Here is a 15,693-nt window from a genome sequence, read left to right as displayed (position 1 = left end):
TAGTTAATGAGACTCGTGGCACTGACGAAAAATGCATGGGATGTATAAAAATTATCAGGCAACACAGAAGCCTATTGTAGATATAAGCTAGTCTGTAATCCAGTCACAAGGGAGAGTAAGCAGATTACGAGAAATGCTTGGCAAAGGATGCAAAGAAAAAAAAAAAAAACAAAGACTTCTTTACTTATGTAAAATCTAGAAGGAAGGGGTGAATCAGATTGGTCCACTTGATATCGATGGTTCAACTGTTGTTGATCATGCTCAGGTATATGACATATTAATGAGTATCTTGTATCTACATTCACACGTGGAATTCTGTAGGAAAGTGGAGGCCACAAGTTCAAACTCTAACAGGGAGCTAAATGATTTTGCAATAACTAATAAATAATTTTGTAATAGAAAAAACAGGAGGGAAAATTGAAGTTAAATATAAGAAAGGCACCAGGGATGGATGGGATCTATCCAGTAATATTATAAAGGAGGCAGCAAAGGATATAAACAAACCTTTAGCCATGATTATTGAGCACCCTTGGATTTGGGGGAGGTCCCCATTGACTGGAGATGTGCAAATCTATCCCCAATGCACAAAGGGGGAACAAATGACGACACAAGTAATTATAGCCCTGTCAGTTTAACTTCTGTTCCGGGGAAAATAATGGTCACTGATTAAAGAAGCTGAATAGAATCATCTAGACAAGACAATAGTTATAGTTCAGAAATGGCGTGGACTTGTAAAGTGGAAATCTTGTCTGACGGATCTCACTGGATACTACAATGTAGTCACAAAGGAACTGAATGCAAAAAATAATTTTGATATCATACACTTGGTTTTCAGGAAAGCTTTTGATAATGTTGCACATGGAAGACTGCTATACAAACCGAAGCAGTAGATATTAAGGGCAAGTTGCTGCTAAGGATAAATGGATGGTTGAGTGGGAGAAGACAGAGAGTGGTAATCAATGGACAGTGCTCTTTGTGGACTAATGTTATTAATGGAGTCCCCAGGGTTTGGTGTTGGGTCCATTGTTGTTTTCTGTATTTATTGATGATACTGATGAAGGTATATCAGGCTTAATGTCTAAGTTTGCACACGATACGAAGGTTAGAAGGGTTGTTAATGACAGTATACTAATGCAATAGGATCTAGAAAAGTTGGGCAAATGGGCTGAGAGGCAGCAAGTGACGTTTACCATTGACAAATGCAAAGAACTGTATATGGGTAGCAGTAACCCCAAAATAATGTACAAACTGTGTGGTACTACACTGAAGGTAGTGAAGAATGAAAAAGGCATGGGGTAATTATGAAGTTTTCTGAGCAGTATGGACAGGCTGCCAGAGCAGAACATGGGGCCTTGTCAATGATATACAGGTGACCCCCGCTTAAGGCTGATAATTCGTTCCGGAAAAACGGAACGCCAAGTGAATCCGCGCAAACTGAGCACTGTATTCCCATAAGGTAATATATGTATTTGTGAGTTGCAGTTGGTGCCATAGGATATTTCCTAATCAATAATAAACAGTAGTGAAAAGATGCACAAATGTAGGTCAAAATATTTAATATAATCAAATATTTTTACATATAAAATATTATACATTATACACATATATAATTATGTGGTAACTACTTACGTATCAAAATTAAACTTAAAATTCCAATTAAAATCCTGAATTTAATTGATCTAAATTGATTTAATTTAAATGATGAATTTAATCATGAAAAATGTGTTGATTTTGGGTTGTACTTTGGCCCTCTTCCTTGTAAACTAAAAAGGGTTTTAATTTTAAATCCTACGCTGCGTTACTACCCAACAATAAAGTCAACTGATCCTTCGCCGCTTTGAAACCTGGCATGTTTTTTCTTCTTTCAATATGAAACTTCTTTTAGGCATTCGTTTCCAAAAAAAAGTCTTGCTTCATCTATGTTAAAAACTTGTTGAGAAGTATATAACACATAATACCTTTCTTCAATAATTATAACAAGTTCTTTTTTGAAAAGTTTTGGCTCCTTGATCTGTACTTGCAACTTCTCCCTGGATTTTAAATCTATTCAACCAGCCCTTACTAGTTTTAAATGGTTCCACATTTTTTTTTAAGGTGAGTTTTCTTCAGATCATCATATAGGCTAACCTCTCTCTCTCTCTCTCTTTTTATAACATTTAACTTAACTGAATTCTGCATTGGATATTATCTTCATTAAAATTAGTTAGTGTCTCTATTTCAATCCTAATAGCCAGCCTAGCCCTAGTTTCTTGCAGTGGAACAGCTGTCTTTCCTGCTGCTAAAATTAATTCTTTATTTTTTATAATTGTTCTTACAGTTAAACTTCCCAGTCCTAAATTATGGCACACATCCGCTTGTCGTTGACCGGAATTGATTTGCTTTTAAACATCTAATTTAATTTTCAATTTCAGTCTTTTTCTTACATTTGTTGTCTTTCGTACTGTGTCCAGACCTTGTTGCTTTTTCATTCTTATCCGCCATTATTAACTCTTCGAAAATGTAACTGCGTTGGTTGCATTAATTATGATACGATGTTCAAGTAAATTGTCCATTATGCATGATGTCTAATACTGTACTGACTGATGACTAGACTTTGGATAAATGCATATAACAAATATTACAAGCAATATACTTGATAATTTTTTAAAATGTTGATCTCGGAACTATGTAACAAGTCACTGTACTGCAATTAAATTAGCGTCCGAGAAAATTTCTCAAGTCGGCTTGAGAAATGTTTTAATGCTGTTTTGCTATTCATTTTCAAGCTATCGACTCCATCAAATGAAACAATTTTGTTAAATATGCCAAAAATGCAATCTATAAAAGAGCGTTATAGTGATTTGTGACAGCGTTATAGTCAAATACTGGTTATAATATAAGAATAGCGTTATAGCAAATCAGCGTAAAGCTAATGGCATTATAATGAGGGCCTGCTGTACATGAATTTTGATAGCAGTGATTATCTTTTTGTATAAGGCAATGGTCAGGCCACACCTTGAGTACTGCATACAGGTCTGGAGGACTCATTTTAGGAAGGATGCATAGCTGCTGGAACAAGTACAGAGAAGATCAATGATATCGGTGAAGGGAACAAAGGGTTGCTCTTACCAAGAAAGGCTTAAGCCCTACAAATTAAAAAGTCTGGAGACTAAGCACCTGTGAGGTGATCTAATCAAGGTGTATAAAAGGTTTTGAATGGTTTGAGCAAGCTCAATGCTGACAGGATTCTTCCTCTTGCTCAGATTATGCACTTGTGGGTGGGTGGGGGGGCATATATTCTAATTGAGAAAGACAGTTGCAGAATAGATATGTGAAAATTTGTCTTTAGCCAGTTGGTGTTTGATTGCTGGAACAAATTTCCATCTGCCGTTGTGGGGGTTGCAGGGTTGTACTTATGAACAGACATACGATTGTTATTGTTTGTTATTTGGTTTTTAGGAGCATTAGAAACTAAGGCCATATTGCTCCGTGAATATGCGGTGGTCATTCCCTGACTTTTCCGCATCCTCTGTATTTGGTGGTGACGGGCTCGAACCCCGGTCTAATCAAGAAGCGTGTGCTACGCACTGCTGCTCCTTCCCACCTGGCTATGGAGGTGCCTGAACAGGCATATGAGGCACTACACTTGAGCCTCTCCATAGAGGGAACCTCATATGGCCTCTGCAAACTCAAATTTTTAAAGTAATTTCTTTTTTTTTGATGCCCTGACCTAAACTAGGACACACTTGTACCTACCATGTAAACAGAGATGGGAGAAATTTACTGAAAGTGTGGTCAACACAGGTTGACCACGAAGTATTATCCACATTGGGAATATGCCTTAATCTTTTCCACTGGCTATGAACACAAGTGCTAGCAAGCCTTCTCGGTACAGTATGTGGGAGTTGGTTGTAAATGCATTACGGACAGCACTAAATTGTGAAACGTCCTTTAAGTTCTTAATTCGTGCATTCTACAACAGCAGCTCTATTGCCTAAAGGCCAGAGGTGCGAAAAACACATGACAGTGTTTAGTTCAGTACTGTTCTTTATATTTTGCAGTATTATAACGCTTGTATTTAAACAGACCGGTAAAAAAATCTTTCTTTATAAGATGCTTGCAGAACTATCTTGGCCTTTAATCTGTTTTTTGCAGCAAGCAGGATTTTAAATGTATCAGTAATGCAACCGTCTTAATTCACACAGCAGAACAAATTTGCTTCTGCATGAGTTGCACTGGTATGCACTACTTTTGAAACAGATGACCTGCAAACAGGTTAACTGGCCATTTGTTTTTTCAAAAGATCAGTCTGCTGCAACAGCCTGTTTCAGGGTTAACTGGTCCCTCATCAGATAGCAGGCAGAACCTAGTGAAGCACCCAGAGAAAAAAGCTGTAAAGAGAAGTTCTTTGATGTGAACTGATATGCAGTATAATCAGAGTGTTTTCAAAGTGTAATATAGTTAATGCTATCTATTGAAAGAAGTTGTATATTCATTCTGCTGTCAGAATTAAGACCATTGCATTATCCATGCAGTTTCTGTCTTGTAAAAACAGGTGAAAGGATAGACATTTATTATAAATGTTTATAGATGTAAATAAGTTCAGCTGTTAATGCTCAGTATTAATCAGAATTCTAATCTCCAAAACTGCTCAAACCCCTATACACACTTCTCTAAAATCTGAAAAATTTTAACATTTGGCAGTCTAAATCCCTGAGGGTGGTGGATTTGAAAGAATTTTTAGTTAAAAGTATGAACTGTGTGTGTTATTATCAACTAATAATAAACCAAATTAACAATCATTATGTGGAGGAAGTTGCTGTAATTGCAAAAAAGTCATGCTTGTAAGATTCTACTGCTACCCATATGCAAGCAATTAACATAATTAAAAACTTAATTTATATTTACTTTTTTTATTATTATTATGTTTTTTTGCATGGATACAGGTAAAAGTAGAACCTTACAAGCACAACTCGTTGCATGCACAGAATTTCCTGCACATACCATACTGTTATTATAAAAAGTGTTTTAATTTGGTTAACTTAATTTTATAATATATAAATTTAAATAACTATTTTTCAGATTTTATTTTATCAATTTATATAAATTTCAGATCATTCATTTCACCTTTACATAAGCTTCCAAGATTGCAGTACACAATTCTTCTTTGTATGAAAACCCAATAAGACGAAGGAAGAGAACAAAATGTGCCATAAATCTAATGAGGTGATGAGGCAAAGTTGAACTGGCCTGAATTAGAGCATACATTTCTTCTATCAAACCTGAAATAATCATAATTTCAAATATTGTGTTCCAAAAATAAATTGATGCTTTGATATGTTGAGCATACAAAAATATATATATGTGTACATAATTGCTTAATCACAATTTTTCTCTCAAAATTACACTAATAAATTTAAATAATTATATAATTTAAAGCCACTTCAGTATAAGAAAAATAATCACAGAAGCAAAAATACTGTTCATACCTAACCACCTTGAACCTTTTCAAAGACAATTTGCAGATAGATGCCAAAGGATGGTTTTCAGTCTGTTGACAATTCAAAGAAAAACTGATCATATATGCCTCTTCTTCCAGTTAACTAGTATTATTAACCTGGCCACCTGAGAGGTGTTACTTAAAAATAATGTTCCCACCTTAACCATTAATGAATAATAAAAAATTTGAAATTTTTTTTACCTTCCTAAACATAGTCAAACTTTTACTGCAATAGTTTCCAAAGCGATTTTTTTATGGTTTTCATACTGAAATTGGATGCAAGAACCTGTCAGGTGACTTCCCACTGTCTATACAACTATTTAGCTTAAAGAGCAGTACGGTACCAGACAAGCACCAAACCTGTGTTTGTTTATAGTTTTGCGTTACTTGTGTTTTATCTCCCACTAGTTCAATAAACATCTACAGTACGGTACCAGACAAGCACCAAACCTGTGTTTGTTTATAGTTTTGCGTTACTTGTGTTTTATCTCCCACTAGTTCAATAAACATCTACAGTACGGTACCAGACAAGCACCAAACCTGTGTTTGTTTATAGTTTTGCGTTACTTGTGTTTTATCTCCCACTAGTTCAATAAACATCTACAGTACGGTACCAGACAAGCACCAAACCTGTGTTTGTTTATAGTTTTGCGTTACTTGTGTTTTATCTCCCACTAGTTCAATAAACATCTACAGTCTTACCTTAGTTGTTTCTGAAAGATTATTACTATTTTCACATAATAAAGTGTGGAACACAAAACCCAATCTTCTTCCAAGATGGTTGCTACACTGCAGGATGCAAAATAAGTAGTTTCAAATTTTGCTTGCTGTGAGGCATGCCAAATTTTATTTAAAAAAAAAGAAGAAGAAGACCAATTGAACTCCCAGCAAGGTTGTTTGAAAGTAGTGCAATACAGTGCGACTCACTGCAGAGGCAAATTTGTTCTGCTGTGAGAGTCTTACATCACATCATCTAAGCAATTTAAATCCTGCTGGCAGCAAAAACAGATGAATGTTCAAGACAGTCAAGCAAAATATCTTAAATTTCCTCCGAGTCCATACAGCTTTAGCAATAATATAACTTTGAATTTCTCTCTTTTAGTGTGATCTCTTATTCATAACTTGAGCAGAAATTGCTTTTGCAAATTACACTAAGTGGCTGATCATACAGTGTTGCCAGAGCTGATGACCAGTTTTACCTCATGTTACAACAGCTTAGAGTAAAGAGAGATAGATATACCCATTATGGGTAGAGCTGGCAAAATGTGTGCTTGATTAAATATAGGCTTAATATGTTCTATCAGCAGCAATTCACTGATTTGAAAAACAACACATTTAATTTCACACAATGAATGTTTTTGCTATATCATTATAACTAATTATATGGCTCTCAAGGTCACTCACTTGCCTTCTCACTCTGCACTGATGCTACAGGAAAAAGGCCTAGTGAGTGACATTCATCGGTTTTTTTCTTACTCTGAAAAATTTAAACTTAGCAACCTTTATTACTAAATGAATATTAACAAATGTATTTATCCAGTAAATCATATATTTATTTAACTATAAATACATAGGAGCTTTCGAAACATTCTTGTTTCTTTATCAACTAAAAATTTGAACATAATGTATACAGTTATGTGTGCAATGAGGTGAGTTTCTATTGTTGCCGCACGGACTTGCGCTGTTTTACTCCAGCATTTGTCGAGGCTTAAAATGGTTGTCTCTAAGATGGAGTGCAATCTCATGCCTCTGCAGTGGTTTATGGATTTTGAACTGTTCAATAACTCTAAATAACAACAACATAAGTATGTTGTTGTTATTTGGTTTTTAGGAGCATTAGCAACTAAGGCCATATTGCTCCGGGGATGTGCGGTGGTCATTCCCTGACCTTTCCGCATCCTCCGTATTTGGTGGTCATGGGCTCGAACCCCAGTCTAATCAAGAAGCGTTTGCTATGCACTGCTACTCCTGCCCACCTGGCTACGAAGGCGCCTGTAAGTATGTTGTGCATATGCTATCATTGTTGTAGCATGGTGTTATCTCCTCTTGCACCAAAAATATAAGATTCTGACACAAAATTAAAATTCATTTGTGTTACTAAATGTGGGTTAACCTCTTCAGAAAATTGATCAAAACTTACTTAAAATAAAAAAGAAAAAAAAAAAGAGAGAGAGAGAGAGAGAGAGAGAGAGAGAGAGAGAGAGAGAAAAAAAGACTACTAACCACTCACCCATACAGACATAACGAAGGGTACCCAATTTTTTTTTTTTATTTCTGGAAAATGTTTCTGGTTGTTTTTGAATTCTGCTTAAATGATTCCATATTAATATAGTTCTGTTACAATAGTGAAATTATAGTAATCTTATAATACCGTGATAAATCTGACTAAAAAATGAATAGCAAATGCTCATTTTTTCATTCGCGTCTTTTACCCTCTTTATGACAACCAAGGATTGGAGATCTGCACTTCTACTTTCTTGCGCTCATTTTAAAATCTGTTTAAAATATTTTCACCCCATTCTCCGCCTTAGTTTTTTTTAATGCTTCTTCCAACCTAAATTTAGCCACCATACCAATAAATTTATTGCAGATTTATACAAGGTGAGTACTGTTTTTTTAAGCATTTGCTATTCATTTTTTAGTCATAGTTCTGTTATTAACATAGTTTATATTATGTTGAAAACCTGCAAACTTAATACTGCACTTGCTTTTATAACTATTCCAGATGCAATCCATCTTCCAAATGGATTGCAATATTTATTTGTATGTAACTTATTAAATTTAAATATTAAAACATGCTGTGTCATTGTACCTTATTTAAAAGTTACAATGACACAGCATGTCAAAAAATACAAAAAAAAAAAAAAAAGTTTTTGACAAAACAATAACACCAGTCTTCCACTTTCTAGTTTAAAAGCCCATTAAGTGTGCAAAATATCAAACATGCAATGTATATATCTCTGCTTATTATGTATATAAACATTATTAAACAAAAAAAGCATATTCATTCAACATTAGTTACTTCCGTTTTCAGATTTATTTCAAGTGTGGCATGCTTCACAATACATGAAATTTGGAATTTCAGATTTTTTTTTTTTTTTTTTTTGATTTGGTAGTTGTTGGCGCATCGGCTTCTGTGGCCATATTGCACCTCCCAAGGTTTTTTTTGCAGTACTTTGATCCAAGCCCGAGGCGGGAATCGAACCCGCGACCTTTGGGTTGCCGGGTAGGTACTTTACCCACTCGGCTAGCCCGGTCGGCGGAATTTCAGATGATGCTTCTTGCAGAGTAGCATCCAACATAAGAGAATACTAAGTTTTGTCTGTACCACACAGGCGGTGGGGCAAGCTGCTGTAATGCTCGATTTACCATCTGAACAAAGGCAGATCAATGATGAATTGGAAGCAATCTGGCAAATGTAATGAACCAATTCTAAGCAAGGTCGTCATTTGTATGCCTTCATGCCTTCAGTTCCTACTGTGAGCTGGGAATGATGTTCCTGGCTCCAGTCTGGACTTGTGCTGTTCTCACTGGGCATGGCTTGAAGTCAAGATTGTTTCGATTGGTGTTTTCACCGACGGAGCTAAGTGCTTGTGGAAAGCCAGAGACTGGCCTCTACATGGCGCTGGAATGTCCGTTATACGAGGACATCAGAGCAAGATTGGAGCGAGGGATGTTCACTCTCACTGTCTCTAATTTAAAGGAATTGTTTACTGGTTGTAACTTTAATTACTTTTTAGAGTTTGTCAAAGTCGCTCATTTAAGAAGTAGGGTGATGGCCAGCTAGTAGTAGCGACCTATCTCCTCGTGGTGGGGACGGTAACATGTTGTGTGGGGTGTGATGGGCCCGTCCACATCATGAGGCCAAATGGTCGAAATTGCTGTTAAATTTACTGTATTTTGTTTATTTGAGTTGACCAGTCGGTCTTCTGTTTTTCTTAAATAACCTACTAGACTGGTAGATGTTGTTATTTGGAGCATTAGCAACTAAGGCCATATTGCTCCGGGATATGCGGTGGTCATTCCCTGACCTTTCCGCATCCTCCATATTTGGTGGTGACGGGCTCAAACCCCGGTCTAACCAAGAAGCGTGTGCTACGCACTGCTGCTCCTTCCCACCTGGCTATGGAGGCGCCCGCTAGACTGGTAGAAGAAACATGAATGAGAACCAAGTTGCATATGGGTGAAAACAGGGTGGTGACTTGGGATGAAAGCTCACTCAAATGACAAATGTACCACGCAGCTGTCTGCGTGGGGAGCACATAGGTATCATCACCGTCCTCCCCACACCGGGTGGAAAAGGCCCAGACATGTTAGAAGTGGCCATGGTAAAAAGTTTGGACAGTGTGTTCCCAACTATTCATCACCTTGATGAATACTTGTCTTGTAGATTGTTGCTTCCAAAATGGAAGCAGGCCAACCTAAAAATTTTACTCAAAAAAACCCAAGAAACCTGTAAATTTGCCTTCTTATAAGGAAATGGCTATCTACCTAATTGACATAGTGGTGCCCAACACCAGCAACTTCCAAAAAACATACAAGGAAAAGATCAGGAAGTACTCAGACCTAAGACAGGAAGTCAAAGGTATGTGGTATATTGAACAAATAATGATCATCCTGATCATTGTGTCAACCACTGGCATAGTGCCAAAGAGCCTACATAAGAACCTAGCAACAATGGGGTCTTCCAGAGAACACTTGCATGAATCTCCAGAAATCGTGATCCTGAATACCTGTAAAAAAAAAAAAAATAATAAAAAAATAAATAATAATAATAGTAGTAACTGGACAAACCACCATGCACTTGGTACCATGGAGCAGAAAAAATCCCACAAAAGGAGAAAAAAAAATTATTTTTTATAATAATAATAAATGCTGAAAAATAGAAAGTATGGATATACCCTCAAAGGAAGGAAGGAAAAACTTGTACACCCCCCACCTGATGTACATGAATGACATCAAGCACCACATGGCAACCAGCAGCGAATCTGGATTGTCAAAGAATTCAGTGATATCAGGATGAAATTTGGACTAGACAAATGCAAGATCCACATATCGTATCAGGAGAAATTAGTCAGCCAAAACTACCAGCTGCAGACTGGTAAAGAAATCAAAGCTATAAATACCTGGGGATGATGCAGGCTCAGCAATTAGAGCACAAGGGGATCAAGGACTTTCTGACCAAAAAATGCCATCAGAGACTCAGAAGCCTGCTCCAAGCAAAGCTGAACAGAAGAAACACAGTTAAAGGAAGGAGGGAAAAAAAAAAAAAAAAAGGTTCTTGTTTATACTCCAGCACAACCACCAGGTCAGTGGAGCTTACAATAAAGCAATCAATACAAATGTTAATCATACAGTAGACTCGATTTTCTGGGATAGATGGTAAAAAACAAATCCCGGATAATTGATTTCCCGGTTAAATAAAAATCCCTGACATACGTAAGAGATACGTTCCAGAACTTCTTACTTCAACGAGTTTTACGTAATTTGGGAATGAGTAATAACATACTGCTACTATATTATTATTGACAAATCTGAATTCTGCACAATACTTGTTAATGTTTGGCCATTTTCATACATCCTTATTAGTTTAATTTTCTGATCCAAATCGATGGCTTTCCTTTTGTTGATTGATTTACTAGTAGTGCTGCCACTTATTCTCTTAGTCGGCACCATGATAATGGTGAAACTGAAATTTTCTGAAAAGAACTTCACAGGGTTACGGGGGAACCACACTATTATCACCTCAGGCGAACTCACATTTTATTAAAGCACACTGCCATTAAACAATTTGCACCTTCCGGGTTACTGGGCTTTTCTGTTCATGAATCTAATTATAAACGGGTAGTAAACTTGATCTTATTGCATTTGCGATAATACTGATAGCTGGAATTGTGTGGGTTTTTTCGTTATTCTGGTGAAATGTGTCCCCTTCATTGAAATCTTCAGTCATATATATATTTATATATAAAAAAATAAAAAAATAAATTATAAGAATCTCTTCTCTTCTTTCTTATTTTTTTGCTTGTTACTCCGTATCTCATTTGTGCATGCTGTGATCATCGTTATTGATTGTTTATTTTATTTATTTATTTATTATTTTTTATTTGTTTTAAATTTTACAATCCTAAAAAAAAAAAAAAAAAAAAGTGAAAAAAAATTTACGTAAAACCATAGTTGCGTAAGCCGGGGACTTACTGTATCGAAAAATGTTCAGCAACCTACGTAAAAAATATGGCAATAGATAGAAAAACTTACCAGGCACTACTCGCGTGTGCAATACAATGCTTCCCTTTATTTTTTGCGATGTCGATTTTAAGTCTAATAGCTTCCCTTTATTTTTTCGATGTTGCGTATGGTTTGGTCAACAATATTATAATGGTTCATTAGAGATTTAACAGGTGCACTGTTTTTGAACTTTCGAATAATTTCAAGTTTTTGTTTAACTGAAAATGCAACTCTTTTGCGTTTACCCGCCATTTTCGCGATTTCTAAACAAAACAAAACTAAAAAAACTAAAATTTACTATAAAAAAATTCTGACATCCCTGACATAAATAATGAAACAGAATTTGTCCTTTTGTGCTGCAAATCGACGCGACGCACCAAATCAAACTAAACATTTGGTCTTTTCTTTTTCTTGAGCGGCGGATGTGAAGACAGCAGGGATTGCAAGATAATAGGTACACTAATCTCCCAACGATGACTTATAATGCCGCTTGTCACTTATTTATGACTTGCAAACTATCTGTTTATACCTAATTCTAGTTATTACTTGAATTTTTTGATTTCTGGTTGATTATTTTTTTATTTTTATTTTATTTATTTATTATTTTTTTTTTATTTGGAGACTTGAAGTGTCCCGGTTAATCGAGAGTCTGCTGTATTTAGCAGTCAAAGGCTTGAACCCTAGTCCACTCAAAGAGCGTTTGCTACTGCACTCGCACTCCTAACCACTCAGCTACACAATCCCAGTGTTAATATACTCCTTTGGGATCATAGATTGGACTAATACTGAGATGGAGGATATCACGAGGAAGACAAGTAATGATGACCAAGAGCCACCAAATCCACCCAAAGTCAACCGTGGAGAGACTGACCATACCTTTGAAAGAATGAGAAATAGGCTTTACACACTTCATTGAGCAACAAAAGAAAGTGATAGCAAACTTTCAGAACACTTCATGGCGGACACTAAAATGACCTCCTTCAAGACTACATAGATGGCTTACGATGTATGGTTCACGAGTGTGATGCTCTTCCCCAAAACTGAAGGATTCCTGCCTGTCTTCCAAGACCAGATAATCAACAACAAACTATAAAAAATATATCACCAAGCAGCTTGGAGTGGCAGATGGCACATAATGACGATGTCACCTGGCCTCAGAAATGAATCAACACATCAGGATGCAAGGTGATCATCCAGAGAAGAGTACACTCACAGACATGACCAAGTAGAAAGGATAATACACCAGAAGCTAGTGAGGAAATGCCACCTGATCGAAGAAACTGTATCGCATTCCAAGTACGGATCCCAGCCATACCAGAGACCCCAACCCACAAGCTTTACCCCCACTCCCTAATAACGGACAAGACAATCCAGCACAACAGACCATATATAACCTCTATCGTCAAGTAGGAAAAGGTTACCTATCTGGTCAGCATAGTAGTGCCCAACACTGGCAAGCCCCAGAAAACCCACAAGGAAAATATCAGGAAGTACACAAACCTATGACAGGAGATTAAAGAGATATGGCATATTTCACCTGATTTGTGCATTTCAGTATGCAGATCTGTTGAAGATAGATACAACTCATGCATTAATGCTGATGGAGGGCATTTTGAACAAAAAGTTTTATTGTTGTAAAAAAATTAAATTAATGTTTTTTGTCTTCAAAATATCAAAAAAAAATTATATTTGTATTTAATATTCATTAAATATAAATTTTTAAAGTGTGTATACATAATTTTGAAACACCATGTATATGCTCTATATATAAGGAAGTAAATATGCTGTGTGTGTGTGTGTGTGTGTGTGTGTGTGTGTGTGTGTGTGTGTGTGTGTGTGTGTGTGTGTTTAATCTATTTATGAAATAATAATAGAAAGGTTGGAAAAGGAAGAAAAGTGTATTAGATCGATTAATGCCATCAAATTATTGATTAAACATTGCATCAGTCTCTAATATAATTACTACTATAAGAGTGTATACATAATATAAGTGTTCAAAGTGTCTTCAGACCAAAAGAGCAGATGTATGATAAGACTTTAGCATAAAAGTATAAGAGTACAAAGCAAGCCATTACGAAAAAAGAATCTATAAAAACAAAGATAGCCTGAGTTGGTCTACTGCGTTATACCCTATAAATAAACATAATTAGCAATAAAATAATAAAAATATAAAATAAAATAATGATTATGAGGCTAATATCAATAATTAGCCTCATAATCATTATTTTATTTTATATTTTTATTGCTAATTATGTTTATTTATAGAGTATAACACAATAGAGTAATTCAGGCTATTTTAGTTTTTATAGGTTCTTTTGGTCTGAAGACTCAACTTTGAAAACACACACACACCCTTTATTCAGCAGTAATCACTCACACACTCTCACACACACACACTCTCTCTCTCTCACACACACACACACACACACACACACACACACACACACACACACACACACACACACACACACACACACACACACACACTAACCGCTGAAATTCAATTACTAAACACAGTATACTCTGCATACATAACATTCAGAGTATACCTTCTGCTAATTTCATCCACAGCACTTCTTGTTACTACTACCCATCAAGGGGGGTAGTATGCCACCATTAGGGTGAAATAATACAATAATAATAAAAGCATGCATAATAATAATAAAAGACCACTACCAAAATAAATAAATAAAAAAAATACATAAAACTTGGAAAAATTTTAGCCTTCTCTCATTATAATTTTGATCAGCATTATTTGTGTAAGAAAGATAAATCTCTCACTGTTTACAGTACACATTCAATCGAGCAACTTTTTTCAGCAAAAATTACTGATGTTATTAAGAAAAATTAAAATCATGTTAAAATAATAAAGAAGCAATCCCTTTTTTCTTTATTTTTTGCTTCCAAAAAAAGTATACAGTAAACCCCCACTATTCACAGTATATGTATTTGTGGCCGCTGATTTAATATAAAATGAAACCTAAAAAAAAAAAAAAAAAAAAAAAAAAAAAATGTGAATTTTATAGCACCGTGAACATTTTCCACCATAAAAAAAATGGACGTGGCTAAAATCATCTTGCCCAGTCAAAACAGCGCTCAGTGGGTGGGGGGAGAGAGTTGACACAATTGTGAGCGTGGATGTTTCCCGCTAATCCTTGTTCAGTATGTGCTATGTATGCACTTGTCATGGAAGGTTTTGTCATTTGCTTTTAATTGATATGCTTACGAAAGTGAAAAATCTACCATTTTGTAGTGAGTTAAAGTAAACAGACTTTTTCGAGTGTGTTACCGGTTAAAAGAAAGTGACTTTATTGTGGACAAGTTCATGAAAACATCAATGCAACGACATTCAGGAACTTACTGAGACTCATGCAGATGAACTTACAATAGAAGAATTGGATGAATTAGTGACAAGGTCAAATGAGAACCAAAATGATCCTAAGGAGGAAAATCTCAATGTTGTTAGACCAGAATTAAATAACAAATCATTAAAGGAAATCCTTAACCTCTCCATACAACTTTCAGAAAAGGTGGTGGAAACGGATCCTAATTTGGAAAGAAGAATCAAGTTTAAATGAAACCAAGAACAATTACTCTTGCCTTACAGGGAATTCTAAAAGGAGCTCAAAAAAATGAAGAAACAAACTTCGATTACAAGTTATTTTTTTCCCAGCAACCCATATTCTTGATATGTTTTTGAAAGATTTGTTTGAAATTTCTAATAAATGTTACATTTAATATTAAATTGTTTCTTATTTTCGTTTTGATACCTTATGCTTGTATTTCACTATGTACTGTCTATGTACATAGTCATATTATGTAGGTACATATAATACATACATAGACAAATTTTAGACTAGTTTTTCTTATATATTTCATACTTTGGAAAGGAACTTTTTATTACTATGGGTGCCATAACCCAGTATTTGTGCCATTTCTCAGGAATGTAACCCCCGCAAATAGTGGGGGTTTACTGTATTGAATGG

At 35.5% G+C, this 15,693-nt stretch overlaps 1 protein-coding gene across 1 annotated transcript in view; it reads right to left on the bottom strand.

The window, feature by feature from the left end:
- Positions 1–15,693, bottom strand: part of Nup107 (nuclear pore complex protein Nup107) — a 446,410-nt gene that overhangs the window by 145,748 nt on the left and 284,969 nt on the right. Inside the window, exon 17 of the mRNA XM_090373566.1 lies at positions 5,107–5,261. Within this exon, the coding sequence (XP_090229692.1) occupies positions 5,107–5,261 (155 nt within the window). The remainder of the gene's footprint in view (positions 1–5,106; positions 5,262–15,693) is intronic.

Source organism: Mastigoproctus giganteus, chromosome 5 (genome assembly GCF_048544385.1).
Source record: "Mastigoproctus giganteus isolate SK-2022 chromosome 5, ASM4854438v1, whole genome shotgun sequence".
NCBI lineage: Eukaryota > Metazoa > Arthropoda > Arachnida > Uropygi > Thelyphonidae > Mastigoproctus > Mastigoproctus giganteus.
Note: the sequence above shows the minus strand (reverse complement) of the source record. Positions and strands in the feature narration are given on the sequence as shown.